Raw genomic sequence first — 27,392 nt, forward strand, 5'->3', positions numbered from 1 at the left:
CACGCGTTATCACTCATATCATGTAAACATATCTGTAAATGTGCATAATTATTTACCAAATAAAAAAATAAAAACAATATTACTCATGAAATATTTATTAACGAAATATTTCAGAAATTAATTTGAAACGTTATCAAATTAGGCTTCATCAAAGCAGCAACACACTCATTTAAACCAGACAGAGAACGCCAACTCCAGAGATGGGGTCGTTACTAAAAAAAATGTAATATATTACATATTACTTTAAAAAAAAAATATATATATATATTACACTACTTCGTTACTATCTACATAAAGTAACTCGTTACTTTACTCGCCGAGCACGTACGAACTGCGCATGCGTGAGTGGTAATAACTTTCCTTACCAGCAGGCGGCGGTAGTGTGTATTTGTCATTCAAACCAGGCAATAACCGGAAGACAGAGAAGAAGAACAGACTCCGTGATATAAACAAAAAAACATGTGTTCTTTGCAGGTGTTTGTTGAGGTTTGACGTGGTGTTCACAGCAGTGGATAACAGCTTCTGGTCTGGTCGCTTAGAACCAGAACAGATAGCAGATTATGGTATCTGGTGAAATAAACGCTGCATGGGCCTGATACCAACTGATAACAATGTAATGTTCAGTGTGAAAACTGTAGAACAGTGTGCACCTAGTGACATCTGGTGGTCAGAGCAACAAACTGCATCATTGTCCTGTACTGAAAAACACGAAGTATAAGAAACCCTCTGTCCCCAAAGGGACAGTGAGTTTTGCTGTATTACAAAACTCACTGGAACAAACGAATACAATAGAAATAACCTTTGGAAAACGTAAATGTTTAGTCACAAAATTCATTAATTAGTTTAAAACTCAACACAAAAATTAAGGATCACAATACATTTTTTGTTTTTAAGCTTCTTTTTGCAACTGTGGCAAACAAAAAACACAGGCATCTATGTTCAGTTCTTTATTATCACAAAATAGTCAAAACGATATACAGTTGCAACACTCTTGGAAAAATGTATATGATTTGCAAAGACTTTCCCAAAGTCATATATCTGGCCAATAAGATAAACTATAGCAAAGCATAAAATAGCCTTAAAATCTTAAATATCTGACCGGGATTAAAAAAAAAAAATCGACATTTCAATCATTCGTCCTGTGCACGTTTATTTACCCAACACATGCCAGACGTGTTGGCAAGATTTCTTCTGAAATGAAAATGATAACGGGGCAAATAAGTATTCACATTATTTGATTTTGCGCCCTTGTACTTTGAGTCTTGATTTGCAAACAAAAGAACACATGGTTAACAGCTGGTACTGAAATCATGTAGCGGTCAACCTAAATATTCAGGACAGAGGAAAACAAGACTAAATATTCGTGCTTTTACTGACTGTTTAAATGGTCTTGTTCATGCTGAATATTAAACAACATGGAAAAGGAAACCTGTTAGTGATCAGTTCAAAAATGCCCACAAGTCACACAAAACATTTCCCTCTTAATCTTTGAGCTGATTTTTTCTGATGTATAGTTTCAGCTGTCTTTGTTCAAAAACCACTCAACTTCCTGTTCCCACTGCGTCTGTAGGGCCTACCTACGTTTCTGTGCTGCAGTAGTATTATACTGCAAAAATAATATTTTTGTCTTCAAGTCTTTGTGAAGTAACTGCGCTCTCGAAAAATAAATCTCGAAACATGAATGATTATATAATTCTTGGATTATTAGCAGAAACTGGTTGAATCATACTGAAGCTATCAGAAGCATATCAGCCTTCTATTTCTTTAGGAAATTAAATATTAAGGTGTGAATGCAAACAATATTCATAAACCAATTGCAAATGTTTCCTCATATTTAAGTTGTTGCGCAACCAGAACTCAGAGGTTCAGATACATTGAGCTCTACCGTACCTTGCTAAAGTATCCCCAAATGCTGGTTTCCCTAAAGGCATCGTGACTGTCGTTTATTGCACGCTCCCCTCCGAGACATGACGCACTGAGCTCAGAGGGTGGAGGAGAGACGAGGAGAAAGAGCAAGGAATGGGGACATGTGGAGAAAGGAAAGGCAGCAAAGAAGCTGGTTTGTGCGTTCGTCTCTTTGTCTTTAAGAGGAACTGAATATGAGAGTGAGCAGAAAGTGCTTCTCCAGACAAAAACTTTTTTTATCTTCCTCGGACCATGGTTGAAAAGATATTCCTCGACAATCTCCTCCTTTTTATGAAACACTGACAAAGACAAATTGCCACAGTAAAGGAGATGGCAGCATTACTCTGAAGGAGAAAGTTCAATAAGGGACAAAGGGAAAGAGAGTCGTCCTTTTTAACGCCACAGTGGGACAGTTTGTCTGTGATCTCCATAATGTTCAAGCTGCCAAATCACCCTTCCCAAGGTCAAATGAAAAATGGTTCGCTCCACTGTGGTCGCGTCCGCAGCTTCACTTCACCAGTGAGCGGTCGACTGTTTGATCACATTTACAAAGTTGAAATGAAAAGTCAAGGCCACACTGGGACGTTATATCTCAACGTTATCTTCCACATGAGTTCAGTTTGAATAAACAGGCAGTAAACTGATCCAAGCCAACGGGGGAAAGCATCAGAGTTCAGGAGCAGAGAGCTTAATTGCCGCTGTGCGATGTGCAGTGTGTGGACAACCTGTTAGCTTCTCTTCCTTTAGCTCCCGTTTCATCCTGGATTCCTCAAGGTCTGTGAGAGGGACAGTGGTGATGGCTGAGGAGACTATAGCTTCATGTTGCTGAAGTCCTTGGACACACTCTGCAGGTACGCATCATGAATCGCACTGAGGAAGTCTGGGTCGCTCTACAAGGGAAAAAAGAAACGAGGGAGGAATTCAATTTAAGATGACAGTGATAAACTGTTTTTGTATGTCTAAACTGTTTTAAAAGGCTTTTAAAATAAACATTAACAGCACAATCCCTTTTCAGAATCAGAATCCCTGTAACTCAGGATTATATCTCATGATGTCGTCAATTGATTTCTTTGGAACCCTTTTTTCAGCAAAAAGTTGCTATTGCATTTCTCAAAATAGAAATAAAAATTCTACTGCAACTCAACAATATTACATCAGATTTACAGATCGCTCTAAAACTCAAATAGTCAATTTCAGACCAAAAACTTCCTGAAATAATTTGCATTTTATTTTATATTTGTAAAACATGTTAAACTATATTTTTTAACTTAGTTTGTAATCAGGCTTAATAAATACCAAGAAATGTGCACTTTCATTTTTATTGTACTCTTTACTTTTTCCGTTGTGAATATTTATGTAGCTGCCGCATGGTTTGTTTGTGTTTGACCAATCAGTAACTGTCTGTCCTGAAAGTTCCCAAACTATCAGAGATCTCATGCTCTGGAGCACAGAATGTTTTGCAACTATCGTCTTTAATTTGAAATAATAATGGTATGGTAATAGTAAACAGCTTAGAGTTTTTTCCACTTCAATATGACGACCAGAGTTCCCGTTAGCCGGTAATTACCGGACTATGACCGGTAAAATATGCTGAAGACCGGCAAATCTAAATCTCTCCGGTCAAAGTGTCCGGTCAAAATAATTTCCCTTTAGCGCAATACCGCTTCAGTTGCGCCACTTATGTGACAGACAAGAAGAGTCAACTCTAATGTCTAACACGTAATGTGGAGAAAGAGATGTCCTGTATGGGTTGATTGTGCGTTGATCTGTTGGTAATGCCTCCGGGTTCCGGTGGGCATGTAAACAAATGCATAATGCTGCACTATACTTTGTGGCCTCACCCAGTTGCATAGCGACACTTATTGTGTAGTTGTCTTTTAATAAGCAGGTAGTCCTATCATTAGCTAGAACTAGCTGGATCTGATCGATATGGACATAAACGCGAGTGAAGTCTAATCTGACGGGAGAGAGAGATCAGCTGCTGCTGACGAGTCGACACGCAGCTCTGCATGATCACCTGCAGCGGTGAGCGGAACAAAACACACACTTCAGGTTATCACACGTAGCTATTTTAATTACCTCTCAAACTACCTAAACTAGTTATAGATATGTTTAGTTTTACTGTCGGGTCACTCATTACTGGATCCATGAGCTGCATGAGACTGACGGGCTGTCAGGAGAGGGAGAGCACTTCGTTTATCATTCCCGTGTTATTGTAAATTATACTGTACACTTTTGAATAGTTAATCTACTATAGTTAGTTTGTTTAATATCGAATCATATCAATTTGTTTTAAAGCTCAATAAATAACAAAGAAGACCTTTCACCGGCACTTTTCACATTTTGTCCGGAAGATTTAAACTTTAACAGACATGTTGACCGGCGGAAAAATATTCTAACGGGAACTCTGATGACGACAGTACCACTTTTTTACGTGTCGTATTCCCCTTATGTACCTTGATGAGGTGTATCAGAGTGTCCTGTAGCTGTGTTTTGCTGCAGACTGCCTGCTCAGAGGGGGCAGGGGGGGCCGCTGATGCTGCTGACGTCTGACTGAAGGACTGCTGGAAGGCGCTGGGGGAGAGAAGCAAAGAAAAGGCTGGCCCTGGAACAGCGAAACCAGGACTCATGGGGACAGCCTGAGAATGGAAACATAAAAGGAGTTATGACATAAGAACAGTATACTTGATTATATCATTTGATGGAGTATATAATAACAGACAAGACGCTGAGGTCAGCAAACGGATTCACAAAAACAGCTGTTAAGAATCTCGTTGAACTCACCGACATGGGTTTGATCAGGTTTGGAGGCTGAGAGAAGACATCCATCTCCTTGCTGTGCTGGAGGGAGGGTCTCACCGCGGGCTCCTGGAAGCTGTGGGGGGTGAACAGCCTGTTTGGCAGGAAGTTGGGTGCCAGGATGGGTTTGTGGAGGTCATGATTCACCAAGGGCACCGCCGCTTTGAGGGTGGCGAGCATGTCTTGTCCCAAATACGCCGTAGGAGGTGCTGATGGTGCAGCGTGAGGCTCTGGGCCGGCTGGAACCACCATGAGGGGGGACACTGAGCACCGCGGCTGGGGGTCCGACCTGGGGACCGCCGACTGGAAAACAGAGCCAGGCTGCAGTGCGTACGGAGCTGGGAGCAGGCCGGGGACCTGGTGCCGCTGACCTGATGCAGGGTCCTGGGATGAGTGATGGGGAGGGAAGAGCGGGGTCTGGAGGGCTGGAGTGGGGTAAGGCTGGTTCTGGAGGTAGGCAGTGGAGGGGTCACTGGAAGCAGTGCTGGAGTTCTGTGTGGGCATTATGGGTAGAGAGGGGCCCTTAGGGAGGGACGAGCCAAAGAGCTCCTCAACTGTGATCTGCTTCACCATCGTATGAGAGCTCTGGGGGGGAAGAGAACACATCTGAGAGCGTGGGGAGAAACAAACATGCAGAGAAATGCTGAAACTCAGCAGGGGGGAACCTGCCGCTTCCCTCTCTTTAAAACATCAAAATGAGTACTTTGACATAAAGCAATTTATTGATTAATTTAAATATAAATCATATGGGGAGGGAAAAAAGGGGCACTCAAATGGCTTAGGGGTAAGTTATATGTTTTCTAATAACAGCAGAAAAATTTAGATTTCTTCAGCATAGGAGAAGAAATCTCCTAAGCTGCTAGGAGATTTCCTAGCTAGGAGATATATCCAAATAAGAGCCAGATATCTCTTAAATTATATATCCGTGATATTGAAATGTTCCAGTTTAGTGCAGTTTGAATGTAACAAGAGGAAGTGCTGAGCGTCTTTGTTGAATCCCTATGTATATATATGAAAAAAAAGCTTTCTTTCTGCTCCGAAAAAAAGGGATCTTTTCCAAACTCAATTGTTTTTTTAAAGTCCGGCACCCGAGAGGAAAACATGCACCCTCTCTTTTTGTTATCCTCCAGATTCTCCGTATGTCGGGGCTCACAGGAAGACACACATTAATACACACCAGAGCTTTGCATACATGTTGCTGTAACGTCTGTACCTTCTCAGCCTTCGGTGTGCTCTGCTCTGCGGTGGTGAAAGCCGTTTTCAGGTTGAGCTCTGCAGACACATCGGTTTCACTCACCTGAGCCTGCATCACACACACATTTAGTTAAGAGTACTTTTTCATTTTCAAAAAGAACCAGATAATAAATATAATTAAATGGACACACTCACACATTCAGACGTCATCCCTGGATTTGATTTGAAATAAAGAACCTGGATAACATGTTACTGTTTGTGTGTGTGTGTGTGTGTGTGTGTGTGTGTGTGTGTGTGTGTGTGTGTGTGTGTGTGTGCCTCCTCACTCTCTGGTACTCCTCCTTGGCTTTGCTGAGCAGCTCCAGGATGTCGATGGGCCGCGGCTCTGCGACCCCGTTGCTCCTCTCCGGCGCGGCCCTCTCTGGAGACTCTCTCCGGGCGTGTTCCGCCTCCTGTTTCACAATCCTGGGGGAGCATAGACATAGCATGTAGTCTAAACATCCAACTGTTATTTTCTCTATTAAATAATCATCTGAGACTATTAAGAGCTCTATTTCACCTAAACTCAGATACAATATACACATGTCTGGATACTCACTTGACCATTAATTGGCGATGCGTTGACAGTCCCTCTTGTCATAAAACCAAATACTGTAGATTCCCCACTGCAAGAAAATGAATATTGTATATTACAGTATGGAGCAGAGGCAGCATTACATTAGACTAGCAGTAATATACTTTAAATATGGAGAAAACATTAGTTTACAAAAATACCCTCAATGCAAGGACTAAAATGTACCAGTAACAATTGGCAAAGGTTCAAAACCCAATGGAAATCATGCTTATTTCAAATGACATAAAAAACTAAACAAATAGACCCTAAGCCTTAATATGATAATATAGAGTTATTGCTAAGGCCGACTGTATATGTTCATATTCATTTGTATTTAAACAATAACTCATTCTACCAAGTTGAAAAATAAACACTTTTTACATTGCTTGTGTGTGTGATGATCTACTGGCATATCAAGGTCTCTTGAGAGATGGTAACTTAGCAACCTGAGTGTTTGCCTCCCTGTGGCATCTCCTGTTGCCGAGGGCAACCTGGATGGAGAGTTGTAAACAGGTGTGGTCTCTCCAAGTTCGTGTACACTTGCTACACCTCAGACAGCGAGTTCACCAGGACTCAGAGAAGAACACGCCACAAGTAACCCATAAATATCAACATCTCTCTGAAGAATCCCTCTTCTCTTTGCTGGACTCGTGTCAAACTTCTGTCTTTCTCACGCTCAACCTCTATCGCTACTTCTTCACACTACCCATTCATAGGGAGGAGTAGAGCCATCTTGAAGTATTTTTTCTCGAGGGATCTATACAACAACAAACAGACCTTTGCAGGAGCCTGTCACAGAGACAGATACCACATGCTGATCTACTGAAAAAAGGATCCTCAGTGAGTATGTTGCATTACTAATTAGCACTAATGGACTGAAAGAAACAAAGAACGACACAAGAAGTCCAAACCAGAAGAGGACACCATCAGTGGGAATATACTCCAATTTATTTCCAGAAGCAGCCAAGGAATATAGTCAAGCAACCAGCTGTATCGATCAGCAACTCAACCACCTCTAAGGAACTAAAATGCTGACAGCACTTGGACGCGAGTGAAGCTCCCGGAGAAGCTGCTCTGGTCTGATTACTACCAGGACATCGCATCATGTCTTCCATTCCAGGCAGGCTGATGGGCAAACCGAGTCCGAAAGGGGAGCAGTCCACTTTGACGTTGACCCTGGCCATGTTATTTTTTCTCATAAGCAAACAAATGGGGAAAGAGTCTAACTCCTTATTTGTGGCATTGATGAAGCTCCTGGTCAGACTGCTAATAGATTACCTCGGTGGCAGCGCTGTCAGCTACTTTCTCAAGATCTGAGGAATTTCATCCCTTTTATTTTCGCCTCATCCCTGCACAATTCTCAGAGGAATCTGTTTGCAGCAAAAAAAGACAACTTGTAATTAAATATAGTTCAAGAAGTAGTCAGTTTGATGATACATCTTTTTGGTTTTTGCCTTGGTGCAGAATGATATTGACTTTAACCAAACAGCGCTAAAAGTGTTGCTACCTGGTCAGCCTGAGTGAGGCCATGAGTGGAAAAATCTCTTTAGAAGAAGATTTCTTGATACACGTGACTCCAAGACGCCATTATGACTTCAAGCAAAAGGGAAAGGAGATGTTCCAGAAAACTTTGAGGAGTTGTTTCTTCAGCATCTTCAGAGGTAACATTATGTTGTTCCATACTTGTGCATGTATGATAGGGCTGAACGATATATCGTGTCATGGCGATAACCGCGATATGCGCGATATTCGCATCATAGGGACGTGCGATATTAAGTAGGTAAATTAACTCAAACACGTCATGTTACAATTATGTTGCTGCTTGCTACTAAAGGAAAACGTGCGCGGCTCTCATGTCAGGGGTACTTGAGTGAGTGACATGCAGGCTCTGCATGCACAGCAAACCACCAATCACAATCATTCTTGATCAGATCACAGCAGGCCCCACTCCGCTAGTTTGCAGACCATCAAAACACCGGTAAAAAATGAGCGAGGCACAGGAGGACAATACCGGCGAGAATGAAGATTTACTTCCAAAAAGAAAAGCAACATCTGCCATCTGGAACTATTTTGGATACAAAAAGGTTCTTCTCTTCTTCATTCACAGATGAACACCCTTATTTGAGGGTAAGCAGCATGCATTATCATGACATGTTAGATCATGACTTAAGGTATGATGAGTCAACCAGTTAAGATCCAGACGTCCGTGACTAAAATCCTTCATCCGGTTAAATATAGTTAAAAAACCGCAATATATATCACAGGGGAAACAAATATATATCGCAATGGCAGTTTTTTTCAATATCGTGCAGCCCTAATGTATGATACTGAATGTCAGATACACAGCTGTCTACCGGTCAAGTGTGCAAAGAGTGGACATTTCTTTGACAGAATCTTCTGTCATACGGCAGTTGTTGATAGCAGTTGAGCAAAAACAGATTCTGCATCTCAGAAGCAATTTTCCCACAGGAATCCATAAGATTTTCACACTATTTTTAGGAAAATAAAAACGCACACCAGGGGTTGTATTTTTGCCCTCTAAACAAAAAGAGTGCTGATCACGGGAAGAACTCGTCAAAGTAGCACACTGGCTTTTCATCGATCTTAATCTCCAATGGCTTTTCTGCCCTTGGGCCTTCTTCAATTTAAACATTTCACATGTTGCAGATTTGAAAATGCATCAGGCATTAGAATGGGGCTGAGGTTGACCTACATCTCTGCAAATTGAATTTAAATAATAATAATCTAGCATTACATCTCATTTCAGTCGGCCCTGACACCGAAATATATCTGTACTGTATACAGCAAACTGTTTACAGTATGATAACTTCCCTTCTACAAAATACTCACAGTTGCCATTCCTATAGAGCAGAAAGGGATCCTGCAGCTGGAACTCCAGGTCTTTGTTGATCGGCTCCACCAGGTTCTCTGTGCTCAGTCGGTTCATGATGGTGAAGCCATGGTGAGGCGTGGCAGACCTTAGAGACGCACAGGGATAGCAAACACTTGAGATGACACACAACAACCACCTCCATATTAACTCCATATTAAGTTCACTCTACTTAGTAAAAGCTTCACAATCTGTTTTTCACTTAAAGACTTTTTCCATGACCAAACACTAGCAAACTATTTTGAAGTACTGACAAAAAATAATATTGAAAAGAACAGTAAACACATAGAAATGATTACACGACTATTACAAATGATGTACATTTTGAAACAAAAGCATGAATAGGGATAAAGAACAGTGACATACAGGTATTTTTGTATTTATTTATCAATCATTTAGTTCAATCTAAATAAAAGTAATGTGTTATTTTATATTAACATATTTTAAAACAACGTTACCATAAGTTACTAGAGGATGTTTATTTTTAGTTGAACTAATTGAATAAGTAGGAACGAACGTCATGACATAGTATACATTTATGAAACTATGGACATTTAAAATATAAGGGAGACAACAATTGTGCAGCAGGTTGTAATGAGAAGAAAAAATGAAAAGGAAACGAGATGTTGTATATAATGAACATCTTTAAATGTTTGTTTACAGGCTGCGGCCTATACAGTTACGTCAACTGGCAGTGCGACGTAACTCTGAACAAGTAAACAACCTTCAAATAGAGCCTTAAATTATTAACATTACCAAACACTTCATATTCTCACCTTGCATAAACAAACAGGGTGCCTTCGATTTCGGTCTTCTCCTGAAATTATAAAAAGGGACGTTAGGTGTGGAAAACAACAATCGCTAATCAAAAACTTGCTGAATAATAAACAGAGACTGACTGTGGCTTAACTTTGCTTATGTAACACCAACTTAGTAACGAAAACTCAATGTTAACAGACACAGAATACTAAAACACTATCCAGATATTTTGTGAACACATGTCAATAAGTCGAATCTTGACAAATACTAGCGTATTTCCCAATGTTTTTTTCTCAAGGAGCTAGCATTAGCATGCTAAATAATACTTAGCACACTTGTGAAGGTCTTCTAACAAACGTACCCATTCGTTGGCTTTGGAGTTGAAGTTGTAGAGAGCCACCTGTCCGGTAACATCCAGCAGTTTGTTTATGTATGGGTCCTGTCTCTGTAGAGCTGCTAAACTCATCATTTGTCCAGCGTTTACGGTCTCCATCTTGGATGTGATTGTTGCTCCCACACGGACGGGTTTCAGAAAACACACTCACAACTTCCGCTGCCCCCGGAAATCACTGCTCTCAAAAAGTTTCTGAGAGCCTTATTACTAAAGAAAAACATATTTATATTAAAGGTAGTCCTACATTGATTCTATTCTTTTAGTTTCCAGCAATAATGGACACTGTTTTTTGTTTCGCTGATTGCTTGTGTTTGCGTCTGTCTGTGTGCGTGATTGTGTGTTCGCCCGCGCGTTTGTCTGCGCGCGTTTGTGTTTAATTTAATTTGATTAGTCTAAATTAAATTAGATTAAACAAATAGCAACTAACGCCGTAAATTCGTTTCTTCGCAAGACACATCTGCTGCACATAAAATAAGCCTAAAGTTGTGACACACATTTGACAATTACAATGATAAAGTGAAGCAAATGAATATAGGCTAGGCTAGGCCCTATATATTTTTAAGAATCAAAGGCCATGCACCTGTAGAAACAGTATTAACAGTGTATTCATGTTGTATAAACACCACATGGCTGCGCTGCAATGTTGAATATGAAGAGTGCGCACTAGTGAAGGAAATTAAATTGTAAAAACTAACTCACGGATTTGCTCATTGTAATTATTGGAAGGAAAACTTCTAAACTATTACACAAACTTAAAATGAAAAAACATCCAATTATCGGCTCTGTCATCTGGTCCAGCTGCAGCCGCCTGCCTCACCTGCCCCTGTTGGGAACATTGGAGCAGGGATTATAATGGGAGGATTACGTGCTCCGTGAAACTGTTATCCCCATACAAGCACAGGTAATCCACTCAGTGGTAACCTTCTAGCACAGCTCCTAATTCATTTACAATCCAATTGCCGCAGAGTGAGGGCAGAAAACGACGCCATGAGGAGCCTGAGAAGAGCCAGGTGACATGCCGTTCATTATAAGGGGAAGACCCCGGAGTGGTAAGTGAAAGGACCGGGTATAATACGGGTAATGGACAGGATACGAGCATGGTGTAAACCTGAAATACCCTGACTGGGGAAAGTCAGAGTAATATATATTCGGCTACAATAACACTGATCTGAATGCTTTATTTTGCATTATCAGTGGGCTGCGATGTGACTGGACTCTTTTGGACTCTTAACAGAACTACAGATTAGAAATACTAATCACATGTTCTTAAATCCTGCTTTTAGACGTTGTTGTTATGATTCGTATCCATTTTGGACATAGGCTACTTAATTTAAAGACACCATGTTTTTAGACCTGTGCATGGCTGTGACCTTAGGCTACATGCTGCTAAAAGTTATAGAAACGTGCACATAGACTTAATAAATTAAATAATGATGTTCTTGTTCTGGTTGTTAGTTGTCATCTCGTCCGTTGTTATAGCCTAAAGATGGATTTCGTCTCCATTGACATAAAATCCAATATATTCGTTATTATTTTAATTCTTTCAAACATTGCCTCTGAAATACTGTGGTAATCCTGCCAGACTTCAACATTGAGTTAAAATGTATTATGCGCGCCTTGTCTTAACTGGGCTGCAACAGGTGTAAACCCAGTTTGGATGTGCTGCAGTGGATTGCTCTAACGTCTAACTTGTCCATCCCCAGACTCAGTGAGTTATTGACAGACACAGTGGATGTGCTGCTGTCATCGCGTCCCCTCCGATCCGCCGTGAATCTGCAGGCGGGCACCCGGATGTGGCGAAAATGTTTGGCGCTCCTCTCAGGATTTGCGCTCGGAAAACATTTTATAATTCAGGATAACGGTTCGTTTCAGGCTCGCGCGTCGACATCTTTGGATGTTATTCTTCCAACGATGAGTTGGATTTAAAACGCATTTTTTTCCAATGTGGATTCGAGGATGGAAGAAGCAGATGAACAGTCTGAAGGTAAAAAAAACCGTGCGTGGAGCGCAGGAGGAGAGTTGGAGCGCAGCGAGAGAGTGGGCGCACGGCTTTATTCTCTGGATGTCTGTTTATTTTCAGATTATAATGAACCGAGTCGTGTCTGCGTCCAGGATTTTTACCCAACTTATTTTAGTCCACAGATTGATTATTGACATTGTACGCGCTTGTTCTAGTCTGCGTGATTGTAATGACAGCAGTCATCAAATCCATTGGGAAAACGAGTCGCTGCTAGTTCTCAGAAAAAATGGTTGACTGTGTTTGGTCTAATATGTTGGCCAAGTGGTCTCTTTGGAACCATGTGACAGCGTGTGGAGGGTGCTCTGGATTTGTGCACTTCACGATCAACTGAGTGACACTAAATCCACTTTTCAAGTAGCCTGAATCCAGTATTTAATCATCACTGTTTACGTGTTCCACACACTGTGCTTTTTGTTTAAAATCAAGCCAACACAGGGGATAGTCGAGAGCAACAGCAGATTCAACAGTTGTTATCCAGCAAAGTGTGACAGATGTGAAGCCGAGCTGCTGGTATTATTTTTGTTACATCCCAGACATGTCAGAGAGGCTGTGATCACCATTAAATGAATGGCTTCGGATGCTGTTTTTGCACCTGTGGTGATGATGCGGAGTGGGGGAGTTAGGGTTAGGGAAATCCTCCTCATTCATGTTGGATGGGAATTGTGAATGAATGAATGAATCACTTGCATTCAGGTAACAGGTCAATTATTAAAGATGTAATAGCTTTATATAATCAACAGTCTTTCAGTTGCTTCATATTTCTCTCTCTCAGTCGGTCTTCAGATCCCTGGTGCCTTTACAGTGATGAATGGTCAGGGTTTTGGACTTGTTCCTGTAGCGTAGCTGTTTTGGTTGGATGACACAACATTTTGTTTAGCTGGGATCATGCTGCTGTGGAACTACAGTGAACCAAAGTGACTGTGTCAAGGGCAATGTTTGTTTCACTCGTGGTCTGAATTGATTTGAATGACTCTCCCCGTCTCTCTCATTCAGGCTGTCCTGTTCTCTCCAACAAAAATATTGTCTGGTCAACTTATTTCTAAATCTCATTTTCAGCATGATAAGTTTTGCAAAGCATGTATTTCATGGAAAATAACCAATCCATATAAATGACTGTGAGTATTTAAGTGACTGAGTATTCAGTCACTTAAATAAAGCACTTCATATTTTCCACTTTGCATCAATTGAATTCTGGCAATTCTTTCCTTACACAAATGTAAAACTTGTATTTGGAATTGATATACGCATCATTAATTAAATGCAGCAAGTCAGCACTTTGTAAAACAAAGAAAAAGGATTCAACAATGTTTGTTTATTTGCTTGTCTTTCCCCTTTGTTGTAAGAAGCACAATATGCTTATGAGTCATGAGACAATTACTGTGCTGTGTGATGTATAGAGAGCATCATATTTTCTATACCAATATCAGTGCAGACTACAGGCTGATTGATGGTTTACCATGGATATCATCAGCACAATTGAGCTTATTGCAGATATTCTTTCGTAACAATGTTTATAGTTATTCCAAAAATATATTTTAGGACACGCAGAGCCAGTGTCTCCATTACACAGGTGGTCCAGCATTTTCATTTCTTTTTCGAAATGATCCAACGTATTTTGGTCACAATTCATTGTAATCACCTCAGCTTTCACACATTTTGTGCCACTTGTTAGAAAAAGCTCTTTATAAATATAAATGTGTTGTAACGTCACTATTGAAACATATTCAAATATATTTTCAGCATTATACATCATTAAATATGTGGTACCTGAAATATATAATTTGGAGTTTTAAACGTTAAAGATGCTATCTGTAGAATGTGGTGCCCCTGGTGGTTTCATCACAATCAAAGCATAAGCAGCTACTGTACATGATTCTTTTGGGAAATGGACTGAGGGCAACTTCAAGACTGTATTTACAGTACGATTGTTTAATTGTTCTGCAAAAAACTTGCTAATGCTATAAAAAGCTAGCTAGATTCCTGAAATCCACTGACAAATCATCAGCATGGTAACATGATGTGTTTTTGTTTATACTCACACCAACAGTTTTAACATGTTAAACCAATTTGTATCTGTGTCACACCCTCTCGCTCCAGGGGCACAGTATGCCAGCAACAAAAGGACCACTCCCTCCGCTGATCCCTGGTCAGAGAACTACACCCATCTGCACCATCCACCTGAGCCCCTGCAGGCCCCGCCCAGCACGGGGAGGCTCGTCGGCTCCTGTTCTGGCCTCCTCGGCAGTCAGGACCCCGGTGGCCCTGCTACCGGGGTCAGCTCGGTCATCGCTTGGCATGCCGCCATTAGCGCTGCTCGCCAATCGCAGGGCGATTATGAAAAGACCGACATGAAGCCACAGCCCTCAGTTTGCACCACTGTACCAGCTCCTGCAGGTTCACTGGCGCAAAGGAAGAGGCAGCAGTACGCCAAAAGCAAAAAGCAGGGAGGATCCACCAACAGCAGGCCGCCCCGAGCTCTGTTCTGCCTTACTCTCAACAACCCGATCCGCAGGGCCTGCATCAGCCTGGTGGAGTGGAAGTATCCTTTAACCCCAACACAGGGCCTCTGGTTCAGATAGATGGATGGCAGATGCTTGGTTGTCTGCGTTATGCTTGTTTGTACGGATAGATTGCTTCATACCCTCGTGAATAGGTGTTTGGGAGGTAAATAAATGAATGCATCTTTTAATGAACTGAATATGCCAGTAGAATAATCATCCATAACTTTATAACTACAATGGAAACAATTTGCAGACAGGAAGTGCCTGTTAGGGATGTGCTCTTGTTGTTGCTTCTTGGGTTTTGGAGTGAGTGACCTATTTTCTTTCTTTTTTTTTTGTATTCTTTTTTTTTATAAAGCTTTAGACCCACAATCAGCACTTTAGTAACAGGGCTGAAATAGAGGGATATGAGGGATGTCTACAATGTATGATCTGTTTAGTATTTTGAGCACAACACATCATAGACATGTTTTTTATTTATTAAAAAGACCCATAATATATGCCTAAAAATAGCATGATATGAGATCTTTAAACACATCCTTATATTACTATCAGTGGTAACGTAATGGCACTAACAGGCGCGTTTTTGTTGTTGTTGAGATGTCCCAAATATTGCTTTTGCTGGACGTCTATTTGCACTTATGGCAGGGGCTGTCCAAAATCCGCAGGGGGGACCAGGTTTTCACAGATTTCTAAGAACTGCTGATGACGTGAATTACTTAACACGCTGCACTGCACCTTATCAGGTCCTCAGCAACACTTGAATCGTGAAGTCAATTCGTTTAAGGGTTGCTGAGGTAATCAAAACACACACAACTACAGACATCTGTCATTAGGGTATGATAGTAGTTAAAACCTTATACCATAATATGTTTAATTCCTATCTTTCTTTGAGATAAATATGTTCCTTAACCGTTTCTTTTCTCAGACCATTTGATATATTTATACTGCTGTCTATTTTTGCCAACTGTGTGGCCTTAGCCATCTACATCCCCTTCCCTGGAGACGACTCCAACTCTACCAACCAAGAACTGGTGAGTGGCAATGGAAAAGGCTTGGGCGATGTAATGGATGAACTGTGGTTTATTTAAGTATATTGTTCCTCCACCATTACACACGACTGCCAGTAAAGTCTGATAATGCAGAACTGTGGGATTTCAAGGGTGCGGTTATGGATCAGAAGTGACACAATGGCCAGAAAATGTGTGTTTTCTGTTCCCGTATAAGTGTGTGTTGAGCTGATTGCTATACTGTTTGTAACCTTTTCATAACCTGTACCATCCGCAATCAATTAACTCAATCAGACATGTTTATTGTGGATGTGAAATGTGTTTCTTGCTCCACTCATAAAGCTCAACCCAGAAAGCCTATTTTAAAAGATTTGGTGGAGGTTGAGCTCTTAGGAATTGTGATTTTCGGTGCCACAGCTTTTTGGTATAACTTTATTTTCATGTATATGTGATTAAAACCTGGAGTTTTAGTGACGCATGGGTGTTGGCACAGTTTAATGCGTATGTTGTAGCACAGATGCTTAATAGCTTCATGCTTGGAATAGATCAATGGACAGTGTTGGCGTAGCTATGTGTGGTCGAGATAGAAAGCGTCATGTTGGAAGCACTCAGAACAGAGGTGATTGGGTGATGGCAGAGAAAACATTAGCAGTGAAGCTGTCATAGTGTAGTAAGTGTACAATGAAGGTTTCAATCCATTACTATTTTCTGTAATATCTTGCCACAATTCAGCAAATTGAACACAACTCCAGTGCAGTTAGAAGCAGTGAGAACATTCAGAACAGGTTTCCTGTTGCACGTCATTGATGCCACAACACTTGAAAGTATTGAATTTGAATTCTCATACTTCCTCACTCATAGTGGTATCAAGCCCTTGCAGATAGATGAGTTGTCACACTCATGCACTGTGCTGAGCTGCTCGTGCCACTGCTTGTCATCAGCCGGATGACACACAAAGGCTAGACACAACACCTCTGCTCGAGTGTGATTGGCTTGACGTGTCCGTTGCGTCAGAGGACTTTCCCGGCAATATTCGGATGGATGTGTCGGGTTTCATTTTTTTGTTGAAACACACAATTACTGGTGCACGCACACGCACGCGCACGCACGCACGCGCACGCACGCACGCACGCACGCACGCACGCACGCACGCACGCACGCACGCACACACACACACACACACACACACACATGCAATATTTTTTATTTAAAATGTTCAAGATGATTTAGCTTTAAGGTAACCACATTTTGTTTTGTTACTTGGGGTTCAAGTAAAAACAAGATACAACAAACAGTGTTTAGCTTCTTTCTTAGTCAGCTGTCGAGATTACATTAAACAAACAATTAGATTTGACTTCAATTTAACATAATTCCTAGTTACGTAGTCACTGCTGCTTTTTTGCCACTAGTTTGTTTACACCCATCAAGTTGTTTACGTCAAGAGGGTCAGAGGTTTTGCCCCCTGGCTGCTTGAGAATATGTGTGAACAATATGACATGAACACAGCATTACACACCATTGAGTGTTTTATGAACTAGTTCATGTGGGACTTGCTCCCGTTTCCAGCCTACCATCAACAAGCGTTTCTTTTAACTATAACCATTGTTTTGATTGTAATGTCCTTTTAACCCCAGAACTAGGTTTTTGTGTTTGCATTCAGAAAAAAAGGTATACAGAACAAATAAAGTCTGAATAAATGACATATAAGTGTCCAAAAATTAAGATTAAAATATCTATAGGCAAAGCTCATGCTCTATTAAATGTGTGCTTTTATTCACTTCCCCGAAAATTATTCCACTGCAGGTTTTATTTGTCCAAAGGAACATTTGGAAAGCAATCCAAACATTGACTTTTTTCCTTGAGAGGCAAGGGGCCGTTTTAGCTTCATGGGGGATTTTGCGTGTGTGTGTGTGTGTGTGTGTGTGTGTGTGTGTGTGTTATTGTGAGAGACAAGAAACCTTGCATGTTCCCTCAACAGATGGGGATTATTCACGCTCTCAGAGTCATCACTCAAGACGTAGTGGATGTTTGTTCAGCTTCACATTGTCACAAGACACACTGCTCTTTCCTTCTTTTATAGATGAGAGCATCTGTAATGTGTCATTAATGAATGTTTTCTTCTTTGTTTGTCTAATCATTTGTTTGGTCACTGTAAATACCTCATCTGTGCTGTAATTTTTTTTTGCAAAGGTTATACATACTGTATATAGGGATGAACATTTCATTTCATCCTTAGTTTACAAGGTTATGAGGGCTTGTAGAACATGTAGTCGAGTGTTGTTCTATCTAATCCTTATTCATATAACATGTTGTCCAATACCTGAACACACTCTTTGTGTTATTTCAGGCAGGGGACTTAAAAACTATATTTTACTTCTACAAAGTGCTTACGTTGTGATTGAATTCTGCTCAAACTTGACTGGCAAATTATGTGGTAAAAACAGGCATTTATAAAAAAACAAGTCAAATAAAAATCAGTATTTCAAAAGTAGTTGCAACTTCCTCAACCTCTCCTGCAGCATGATCTATTTCTCCTCTGTCCACTTTCATTTTGTTCCAAACACTACAGCCAATATGTGCCAGATGTAGCTGAATGCAACACAAACAAACATAGTTGTGTGTGATTTATTATCTTTTAACCTAACGTCAACAGCATACAGTATATTCCATAGCGGTTATACATGTTATTTATGTTCTTATTCATTCAAGTTTTGGGGAATACTGATTTATTTCTCACCACAGTAGTATTTCCACAACTACTGCTTTTGCTTTTCTTTTTTTAGAGAGTGTAGGTGTAGTTCGATCGGCTCCTTGGTAGCTAAGGATGGGAAAGATCAGCTACAGCAGGAAGCTCCTCACATTAACCCAGCATAAAAAGGTGGTTTCATTATTTGTTTTCTTGTGTAAAGTTGTTTTGATGTTTTATCCATACAGACTTTAGTTTTTCCTCAGATTAATACAGCAGTTGTGGATCATGATGTTTGCTGCTTAGCTAATAAGAAATGAGGCTACAAATTAAAATAGTTTTTACATTCACTCTACATTACTGAGCTGCCAACAAATAACACATTGCTATGAATTTACGCTTGATTAGATGAACCTGAACCTAAATCGAAACTTGTGTGGGTGGATATGGAATACTTTAACCTCTTTCAACCTTCACTTTCCAAAGTGCCAGTTCTGTCCCTTTGGTTCAAATAAGAAATATCTCCCCATCCATATATGTCTTATATACAATATATTAGTTTGGGCTGTTTTGAGTACGTGATTTATTTTATGTAAGAGATTGTTTTCCAGTGTGAGGGACTGTGAGCGGGAGTAGGGAGTAAGTGTGTGTGTGTACCAGTTGTGTGTGTGTGGAGGTTATGGGTTTAAGCTGGGCAGGGGATTAATCGTCAGTTAATGAGGGGAGGAGAGAAGGATGGGCGGATCTATCTATCTGTCTGTTTGTCTGTCTGTCTGTCTGTCCGTCCCTCCGTCCGTCTGTCCGTCCGTCCGTCTGTCCGTCTCTATTGCATGTGATTTGTATTTGAATGCACAATTCAGATACAAGATAAATCTTAAAACATGGAAACAGTGGAAAATGCAAATATGGAGACACAACAACGGAGCTCCTCATTATGCTGCAAAATAAATAAAAAACAACCAGATATGTAAAAATAGTATTCGTCTCATAGGAATTTAACGTGGAGTTTCGCGATATTCTTTTATTTTCCAACTAGTATTTGCCCTTTTTATTTTGTAAATATCTGACATAATTATATATATTTCACATACAAAAAATGAATGTTTCTAATCTCACTTTAGCTTTTAGGACAACCACACAAACCAAAGGAAAGAAATATAAATATAACTTGATATTACTTTTGGGATATTCTTTTTTGTAGAGACAGCTTTGACTCTTCAGCACAACAACAATGTGTTCAAACCAACAGGAGAAGAGCAAGTTGGTACAATAAGGAGAGATATTTTTGACTCAGCTCATGTTGGTGTTGCTTGTGAATTACATGCTAGCATAGACATCAGTAGTTGTGCCGAATATAACACGCAAATATAAATTGATCCTGAAAGCCTGCAGTTTCCTGTTGGTGACCTTTTGTGTTGAGTGTAGCCTCCACTCGTGCCATGCTCTCACTTCCTCCCTCCATTACTCTCAGATGACTAAATCCGTCTACTTATCGGCCTCAGACTCTTCCTACGCTCTCCATTCTTGTTGTCCTCCCTGTCTTCTGTCCTCTGTTTAACACACCACACCTCCTTCTCTCCCCCCCCACCTCCTCTTCCTGTGCAGAGTGGTGAATGATTCATATCCTATTAAGCCGGTTAGTGATTTAGCAGACTCATGACAGCCCTTTGACCGCTAACAGACTAGCATACACTGCTCATCAGCGGATAATCCCATAAGAGTCCTATATGAATCTGCTTTATGAGCGTAGGAGTGAGAGGAGGAGTGTGTACTGTAAGTGAGAGTGAGTGTGTGTACCTTAAAGAGGACATGCTCCGTCAGGGCGGTGAAAACTCACTCGGACAATGTTTTCATGAGATTAAGTCTACACGATTGAGGGTAGAGTTTTTTTTTTAATAATTGAATTATTTTATATTTTATGATTTTTTAAATAAAATATATTTTTTAGAATAACGAAGGATTATTGTATAAATCATGTGAAAAAGCTGCAGACTATTAGAGGCAGATATTAAATGGTACACCTTGTGTGTAAACAGTGATGCTGTATTTTAACTATGTGTTGAGAAAGGCATCCTATATCATTTAATATAAATATAATGTTTTTATAGCTTAAAAATAGCTTTTCCTTAACATTAACATTAATGTTGCCATCTCCTAAAATAATGGCGACTTTGAAAAACAAAAATATTAGAACATTAATTTAAATGTCTGCTCAATTAACATAACAAATTGTACCATAAAAGTATATAAATATCTACTTAATTTGATAAGCATAATTTCATACGATTTTATATCAAATTTCAGCCAACATACACCTTTCAGAAAAAACAACAACAAAATAAACGTATCTGAGTTTGAACAGAGTCTGGTTTCTAAATATGAATCTGTAATCTTTAATAGGGTTATTAAAGACATGAAAATGATTACATTTGTGTATTTGTAAATCACAATATGCAGTGCAGTGAAAGGACTGGTTTGATCAGAGTCATTTTCAGTCTTATTTGGAGGTAATAAACAAAAGGACTACATACATATTGTGCTAACCTCTCTACTAGGTTCAGCTCAAATTAAATGCTAAATCCCATCATTTAAAATAAAATGCACAATCATCATATTGAGTCAGATTGTTTCCAGTTTTTTTCCCGGAGAAAATCTTGTTTACAAAATAAAAGACATTCATAACGTAGATCTTTGAATCACAATGAATAACATGAAATTTTTTAAAGTGTAAAAAGTTGTTGACTCCTTACTTTGCTCTATCTAAGCCCCTGCTGCATGTAGAAATGTGGCATCAAACTGTAGAAGGCAGCAGTGGGAAAATAAGGCTATAGTAGCGCATGGGTGGTTTGAGGCTATTTTAAATCAATATATAGTCTCTGAATAATGAACAAAAATGAAAAGAAGTAGAATGAAAAAACAAATAGGTCATTGTCTTTTCATTCTACTTTTTTTCATTGTTGAAAAGACAATGACGTATTTGTTTTTGATTCTGAACGAATGTTACTCCTCTATAAAGCCAGTTAACCGGCTAGTGTATGTCTTTCCTCTGTTTTGGAGTCAGTTTTAACTACTGTACATGTGGGTGAGCCTCCATATGAGCAGCGTGAGTCAGAGGTCAAAGTGTAAATAATTGTGTGGGTAATGCAGGGATGGATATCAGAGTTGAAAGCAAAGCAAAGAGAAACATCATTTTCTGATCAAATGTGTTACAATTTACTTTAGTGGACTTAAAACACGCTGAGAAAGGGCTAAAGTTCACACCTCAACCAGAAGACCTGTCAATCACAAGGTAGCCACTCCCTTAAACATAACCGGTTTTATTTAACTTATAGAATGTAGTCCTTCAAATAATCCTATTTTCACTCTTAATGGGACCATCATTTACAAAATGAACATTAAGCTGTATTAAACACGCCTTGAAACAGGCAAGTGAGACGATACATTTGTCCGGAATTTGTATACTACTGTACGTTATAGTTCAAGAGCAGTATAGGGGAATTTTTCTCATAGGCCTTTATACAATCTGACTTTTGTTGCAGTGGCCCAGCTGGATATTAGAGAGGATGGAGGTCTAAGGCACTTCTTTATTGGCTTCATACCCAGAGGTTACAGCCTGATTATAATACACTTTCTAGACATGCGGCTTAGGTTCATGATGTTGGCATTTGAAAAGTGAGGACACTCCATCAAAACAAATCCATTAAGGCTTTGTGTTGTCTGCACATTTCTCCTCACTTTGATTCAGAAACATGTTTATGTTGTGGATGTGTGGAAATGATATGTGACGTATGGTGTGTGTGTCTGTGTGTGTTTATGATTCTGATAACAACATGTCACGTTGCGTCATCTTTTGCTCAGTCAGGGATTAAAGGTTTATAGATAGAGAGAAATGAGAGTCACACTAAGCAGCAAACTGCGCCATCAAACATGTGAGAGTGTGTGGCTGTGTATTTTTACTTAGTGTTTGAAAAAGAAAAAGAAAAGGTTGAATAAATGAGGTTGTGTTTTGCAGCAACGGCTAAGAAATAATTTTATATTATTTATATTATATTATATATTATATCATCAAAACATATTTCACAAAATTCAGTGTTGGCTATAAGCTGTAATTTTAAAGCATCTAAAATAAGAGAGTGGGGGGTCAATTGATGTATTGGTGATAAGAGTAGGGCAGCGATGTTGACCCGGCATGTTGTCAGCCTTTAGGCCAGTTTTTCATACAAACATACAGTGTCAGATGAAGTGTAGTATATACGAATCCTCACACACATTAATTGAGCATGTCTCCAGTTTTATGTGTACTTTGTGTGTACTTTGTGTGTGTGTGTGTGTGTGTACTTTGTGTGTGTGTGTGTGTGTGTGTGCACAATTGAGTGTTTCGTAATAGTACATGTGTATTTTGGAACTCTTGTTATGTTGTGTGTGTGTGTGTGTGTGTGTGTGTGTGTGTGTGTGTGTGTGTGTGTGTGTGTGTGTGTGTGTGTGTGTGGGTGGGTGTAAGGAAGGAAGGATGTAGGTGTCTGTATGTGAGTGTGCAGTATGTGAGGCGAAGCCCTCTCATTAACAAGCAGGTACTGGAAAGTGCATGTGTGTGAGTGTGTGTGTGTGTGCCTGGATACTGAGATGGATTTTTATTATAAGATTTTTTCTGGGCATCGGTGAAGACAACTAGTCTCAACTATGAATTACACATCCCGCTATTCCTGTTCTAGATTTATAAAAATAAATGTATTCCGCGTTCACGGTTCTATTATATTTTTCAAAGTCCAGTATTGCATTCCTATCATAATCGGACCTGTGGTGCTGCATATTTCTGTATGGTTCAGCTGGTGTTGAAAGTATGTCGATTGTCACGAACTTGGATACACAAGGTAAAGGACTCAAATGCACGACCCGGGAGGCAGAGGTAAAATATGAGTAAATACTTTATTTTCAAAAATAGGAATACAAAACAAGATCGACACTCTTAAACGAGGTGAAAAAAGGCTCAAAAAGGCAGGAAAGAAAATCGCTCACTAAGTGAGGAACAACATTTACAAAGTAAATCAGGAGCATGAATCAGGCTTGAAATAAGGAAAGTAATTGGAGATAGGACAAGACAAACTGACACAAAACAAGGGGAGACTGGGGAATTTAAACAAGAGGTAACTGGGCACAGGTGGAAACAATCAGGGGCGGGGCTGGCCCTGATGAGAGTGGGAACACACACACAAGGGTAGGGAGGCCCAATCCCAAATCACCCCCTCGACCCTACCCCTCCGTGACGGAGTGAACTCCGTCTGTAGCCACACTCGCAGCTGAATGAAGTTCCTTCCATTAAGGGTTAAGGGTATAAATACAGCGGCAAGCTTTGGGGCAAACTCCCCTCTCTCCGGCAGAAACAGGAAGTGCCGTAACTGTATGTAACAACGGTTTCAAATCAGCATCTCGACAAAAAATGTAAATTAATAACTCAAATAAAACTCCAAACATTTTTAATTGTGTTACTTTTTGTAAAGCTCTTTTAGTTTTAAACCTGATGTTTATAAGCTTCTTAGTTTTTGCAACAGTCTGTAAATATACACAACTTTATAATAAAATGCACACATTTACCTTTTTCTAGACTAAACACAGGTATGATCCTAAGTTAAAACGAGGTTATCATGAGGTTGTTAACATCGCAGTTTATCAGTGGATGTTTGCTGGAACTACTTGTAAACAGCGTGTTTCCTGACGGACACACACAGCGTGACTCCGGTCAGGTAGAGACCGGTCTCAAGTCAGCACCGATGCAGACTCGCTGTTTGAAGGCTTGATAGCCCACTCCCCCTCCACACCGCTCCACACTCGTTGGTTTGGAACAGCACTTAATGTGGCGGACCCTCCGCGCGATCGTGCAAACGGAGGGGTGGGGTGTAGGGGGTGATTTGGGATTGGGCCTGAGTCAAGGAACCTCGAATGAAACGTAATAGGTGAGTGTCAAAACAAAACAGGAAGTGGGAGACAATAAAAAAATGTATCAAACAAGAACATGAAACATGACTAGACTCAACACGTGGACACAACACGGGACATAACATAGATAAGTTATTTTCCTCCTGATGAGGTACAACAATCAGACAGACAATCAGACAATCTTGAGATCTCAGGCAATAAGTACTTTCAATTTGTCGAGAGATCAGAGAGCAGATATAAAAAGGTAGTTTACCCAACATGGCTTTGTAAACGAACATGTACCAATGACTGAGCCTCCGTACAGTTAGTGAAGGCAGACCTGCCTTGGCATACAGGGTACAGTGATGGGTTAATGCTTTACAGTTTGTCACAAATCTCAGTGCGCTGTGATAGGCCGCATCTATCTTGATCAGGCAATGGGCAGGTGCATTCATATAGATCAGATCACCATAGTCCAGTACAGGTAAAAAGATCACAGTGACTAGCCTTTTCCTGGCCTCAAGCGAGAAACAGGACTTGTTGCTGTAGAAGAAACCTAGCCTAACCCTCAGCTTTTTAAGCAGGTTATTGACATGAAGTTTAAAAGAGAGACAATCATCAAGCCAGATACTAAGGTATTTGTAACAGGTAACCACTTCAAGTTTTATTCCTTGCGTAGTTACAATATCTAAAACAGGCTCTGGTGTCTTTTTAGCTTTTGAAAAGAGCATTACCTTGGTTTTATCAACATTTAAAAGAAGCTTAAGTTCAGAGAGCTGAGTCTGAATAGTGTTAAAAACAGCTTGCAATTCAACAACAGCCTCTTTAATGGAGGGACCTGCACAGTACATCACGGTATCGTCCGCATAAAAATGTAAGGTTGCTCCATCGACATTTTCACCTAAACTATTGATATAGATGGAGAATAATAGCGGACCTAAAACAGAACCTTGAGGAACACCATTAGTAATGTGTAACCACTCAGAAGACAGCCCATCGAAGTGAACACATTGGGACCTTTCAGCGAGGTAGTTCACAAACCACCCCACTGCATGGCTGGATATGCCAATACTGAGCAGCTTCTGCTTTAAGATGCGATGATCGACGGTATCAAACGCTTTGGACAAGTGAACAAATAGAGCCGCACAACTCTGCTTATTATCTAAAATACTCGTAATGTCATTCACCACTTTCATTGTTGCAGTGATGGTGCTGTGTTGCTTTCTGAATCCTGACTGATGTTTAGACAGGATGTCATTTGTACATAAAAACTCCTTTACTTGTTCACTCACTAGGCGTTCAAGAACCTTAGCCAGAACTGACAATTTAGAGATAGGCCTATAATTATTTAATAAGGTGGCCTCCCCTCCTTTCAGTAAAGGCAAGACATAAGCTGACTTCCATATTTTTGGAATTGTGTTTGTGCTGAGGGAGAGGTTAAAAAGAGAAGTGAGAGATGGAGCAATACAATCTGCAGCTATCTTTAAAAAGAAAGGTTCTACGTTGTCCGGACCAGCCGGTTTCTTAGGATCTAACTTGGTTAATGCTTCACGAACAACATCAATAGTAAAAGGAGTAAAACTGAAAGGGTTTTCCAGACCACATTGTTCAGAGTCACGGATTGAGGTGTTCACAGAAGCAGAGTTAGTGACAGAATCAAACAGAGAGCCACAGGACACAAAATTCTCATTAAAAAAATTTAACATAGTGGCCCTGTCCGATATAGAGCCAGATGCTGTGGTAAGGCACGGAGGTAGATCATTACGGATTTCACCGGTGGATATCGATTTTATGGCTTTCCAACATTTTTCTAGGGTTATTCAGGTTTTTTGTGGTAACTGACAGATAATACTTCGACTTAGCACTTATTATTTGTGATGTGAAGCTATTTCTTAGCTGCCTAAAATGCAGCCATTCTACCTCTGAACCTGATTTCCTAGCCTTTGCCCAGGTCTTGTTTCTCTCATGAAGGAGACTGGACAGTTCAGCAGAAAACCAAGGATTGTCTCGTCCCTTCACTCTAAATGTACGCAGGGGTGCATGTCTATCTATAATTTCCATAAAACCAAGATTAAAATAAGACCATGCAGTGTCAACATCACCACACAGCTCAATTCTTTCCCAATCAAAACCAAACAGATCATGAACAAAACACTGCTCCACAAAATGCTTTGTTTACCCTTTTGGACTTTTGTGTCCCTAATTGTGGCTACAACACAGTGGTCACTCACATCATTTGCAAATACTCCCACAGATGAGTATTTATGGGGAACATTAGTTAAGATGAGATACATTAAGGAGGATTTATTTGGGAACTTAATGTTGGGGCGAGTAGGACTGTCAACAATCTGAGTAATATGTAATGAGATACAAAGGTTTTTAAAATCCTCTGATACTGTAGTTAACCAGTCAAAATCACCAAGAAGCACTATTTCCTTGTAGTCTAGTTGAGATAAAAGATTTGCCAACGAAGACAAGGAGTCTTTGACAGCTGAGGGGGGTCTGTAACATCCCACCACCATGACCTGTTGACCTTTTGCTACTTCGATATTTAAGGCTAACAATTCTAGTTGTTTACTGATAGATTTTGGAAACCATCTTGGTTACACAAAACTTATTTTTCACAAATGGCAACGCCACCACCTTTATTAGGTTGGTCGGTACGACTACACTGTAACCATTTAAGGATATGTCAGAGGCCAATATGG

The 27,392-nt window shown here is 40.1% G+C and overlaps 2 protein-coding genes across 2 annotated transcripts in view; one reads left to right on the forward strand and one right to left on the reverse strand.

Moving 5' to 3' along the window:
* Positions 1-934: 934 nt before the first annotated feature.
* Positions 935-10,680, reverse strand: dcp1a (decapping mRNA 1A). Its single transcript, XM_034087645.2, is given in 10 exon segments — positions 935-2,795; positions 4,362-4,544; positions 4,690-5,289; positions 5,918-6,007; positions 6,225-6,363; positions 6,497-6,512; positions 6,515-6,563; positions 9,351-9,489; positions 10,178-10,218; positions 10,522-10,680. Coding segments are annotated over 10 exon segments (1,470 nt in total). The 5' UTR covers positions 10,654-10,680; the 3' UTR covers positions 935-2,714.
* A 4,126-nt stretch (positions 10,681-14,806) lies between these two features.
* cacna1db (calcium channel, voltage-dependent, L type, alpha 1D subunit, b) overlaps positions 14,807-27,392 on the forward strand; it is a 120,657-nt gene continuing 108,071 nt past the window's right edge. Inside the window, exons 1-2 of the mRNA XM_034086964.2 lie at positions 14,807-15,113; positions 16,004-16,109. Coding sequence (XP_033942855.1) covers positions 14,923-15,113; positions 16,004-16,109 — 297 coding nt within the window. The 5' untranslated portion in view covers positions 14,807-14,922. The remainder of the gene's footprint in view (positions 15,114-16,003; positions 16,110-27,392) is intronic.

The sequence above is a fragment of the Pseudochaenichthys georgianus genome, chromosome 7, assembly GCF_902827115.2.
Source record: "Pseudochaenichthys georgianus chromosome 7, fPseGeo1.2, whole genome shotgun sequence".
NCBI lineage: Eukaryota > Metazoa > Chordata > Actinopteri > Perciformes > Channichthyidae > Pseudochaenichthys > Pseudochaenichthys georgianus.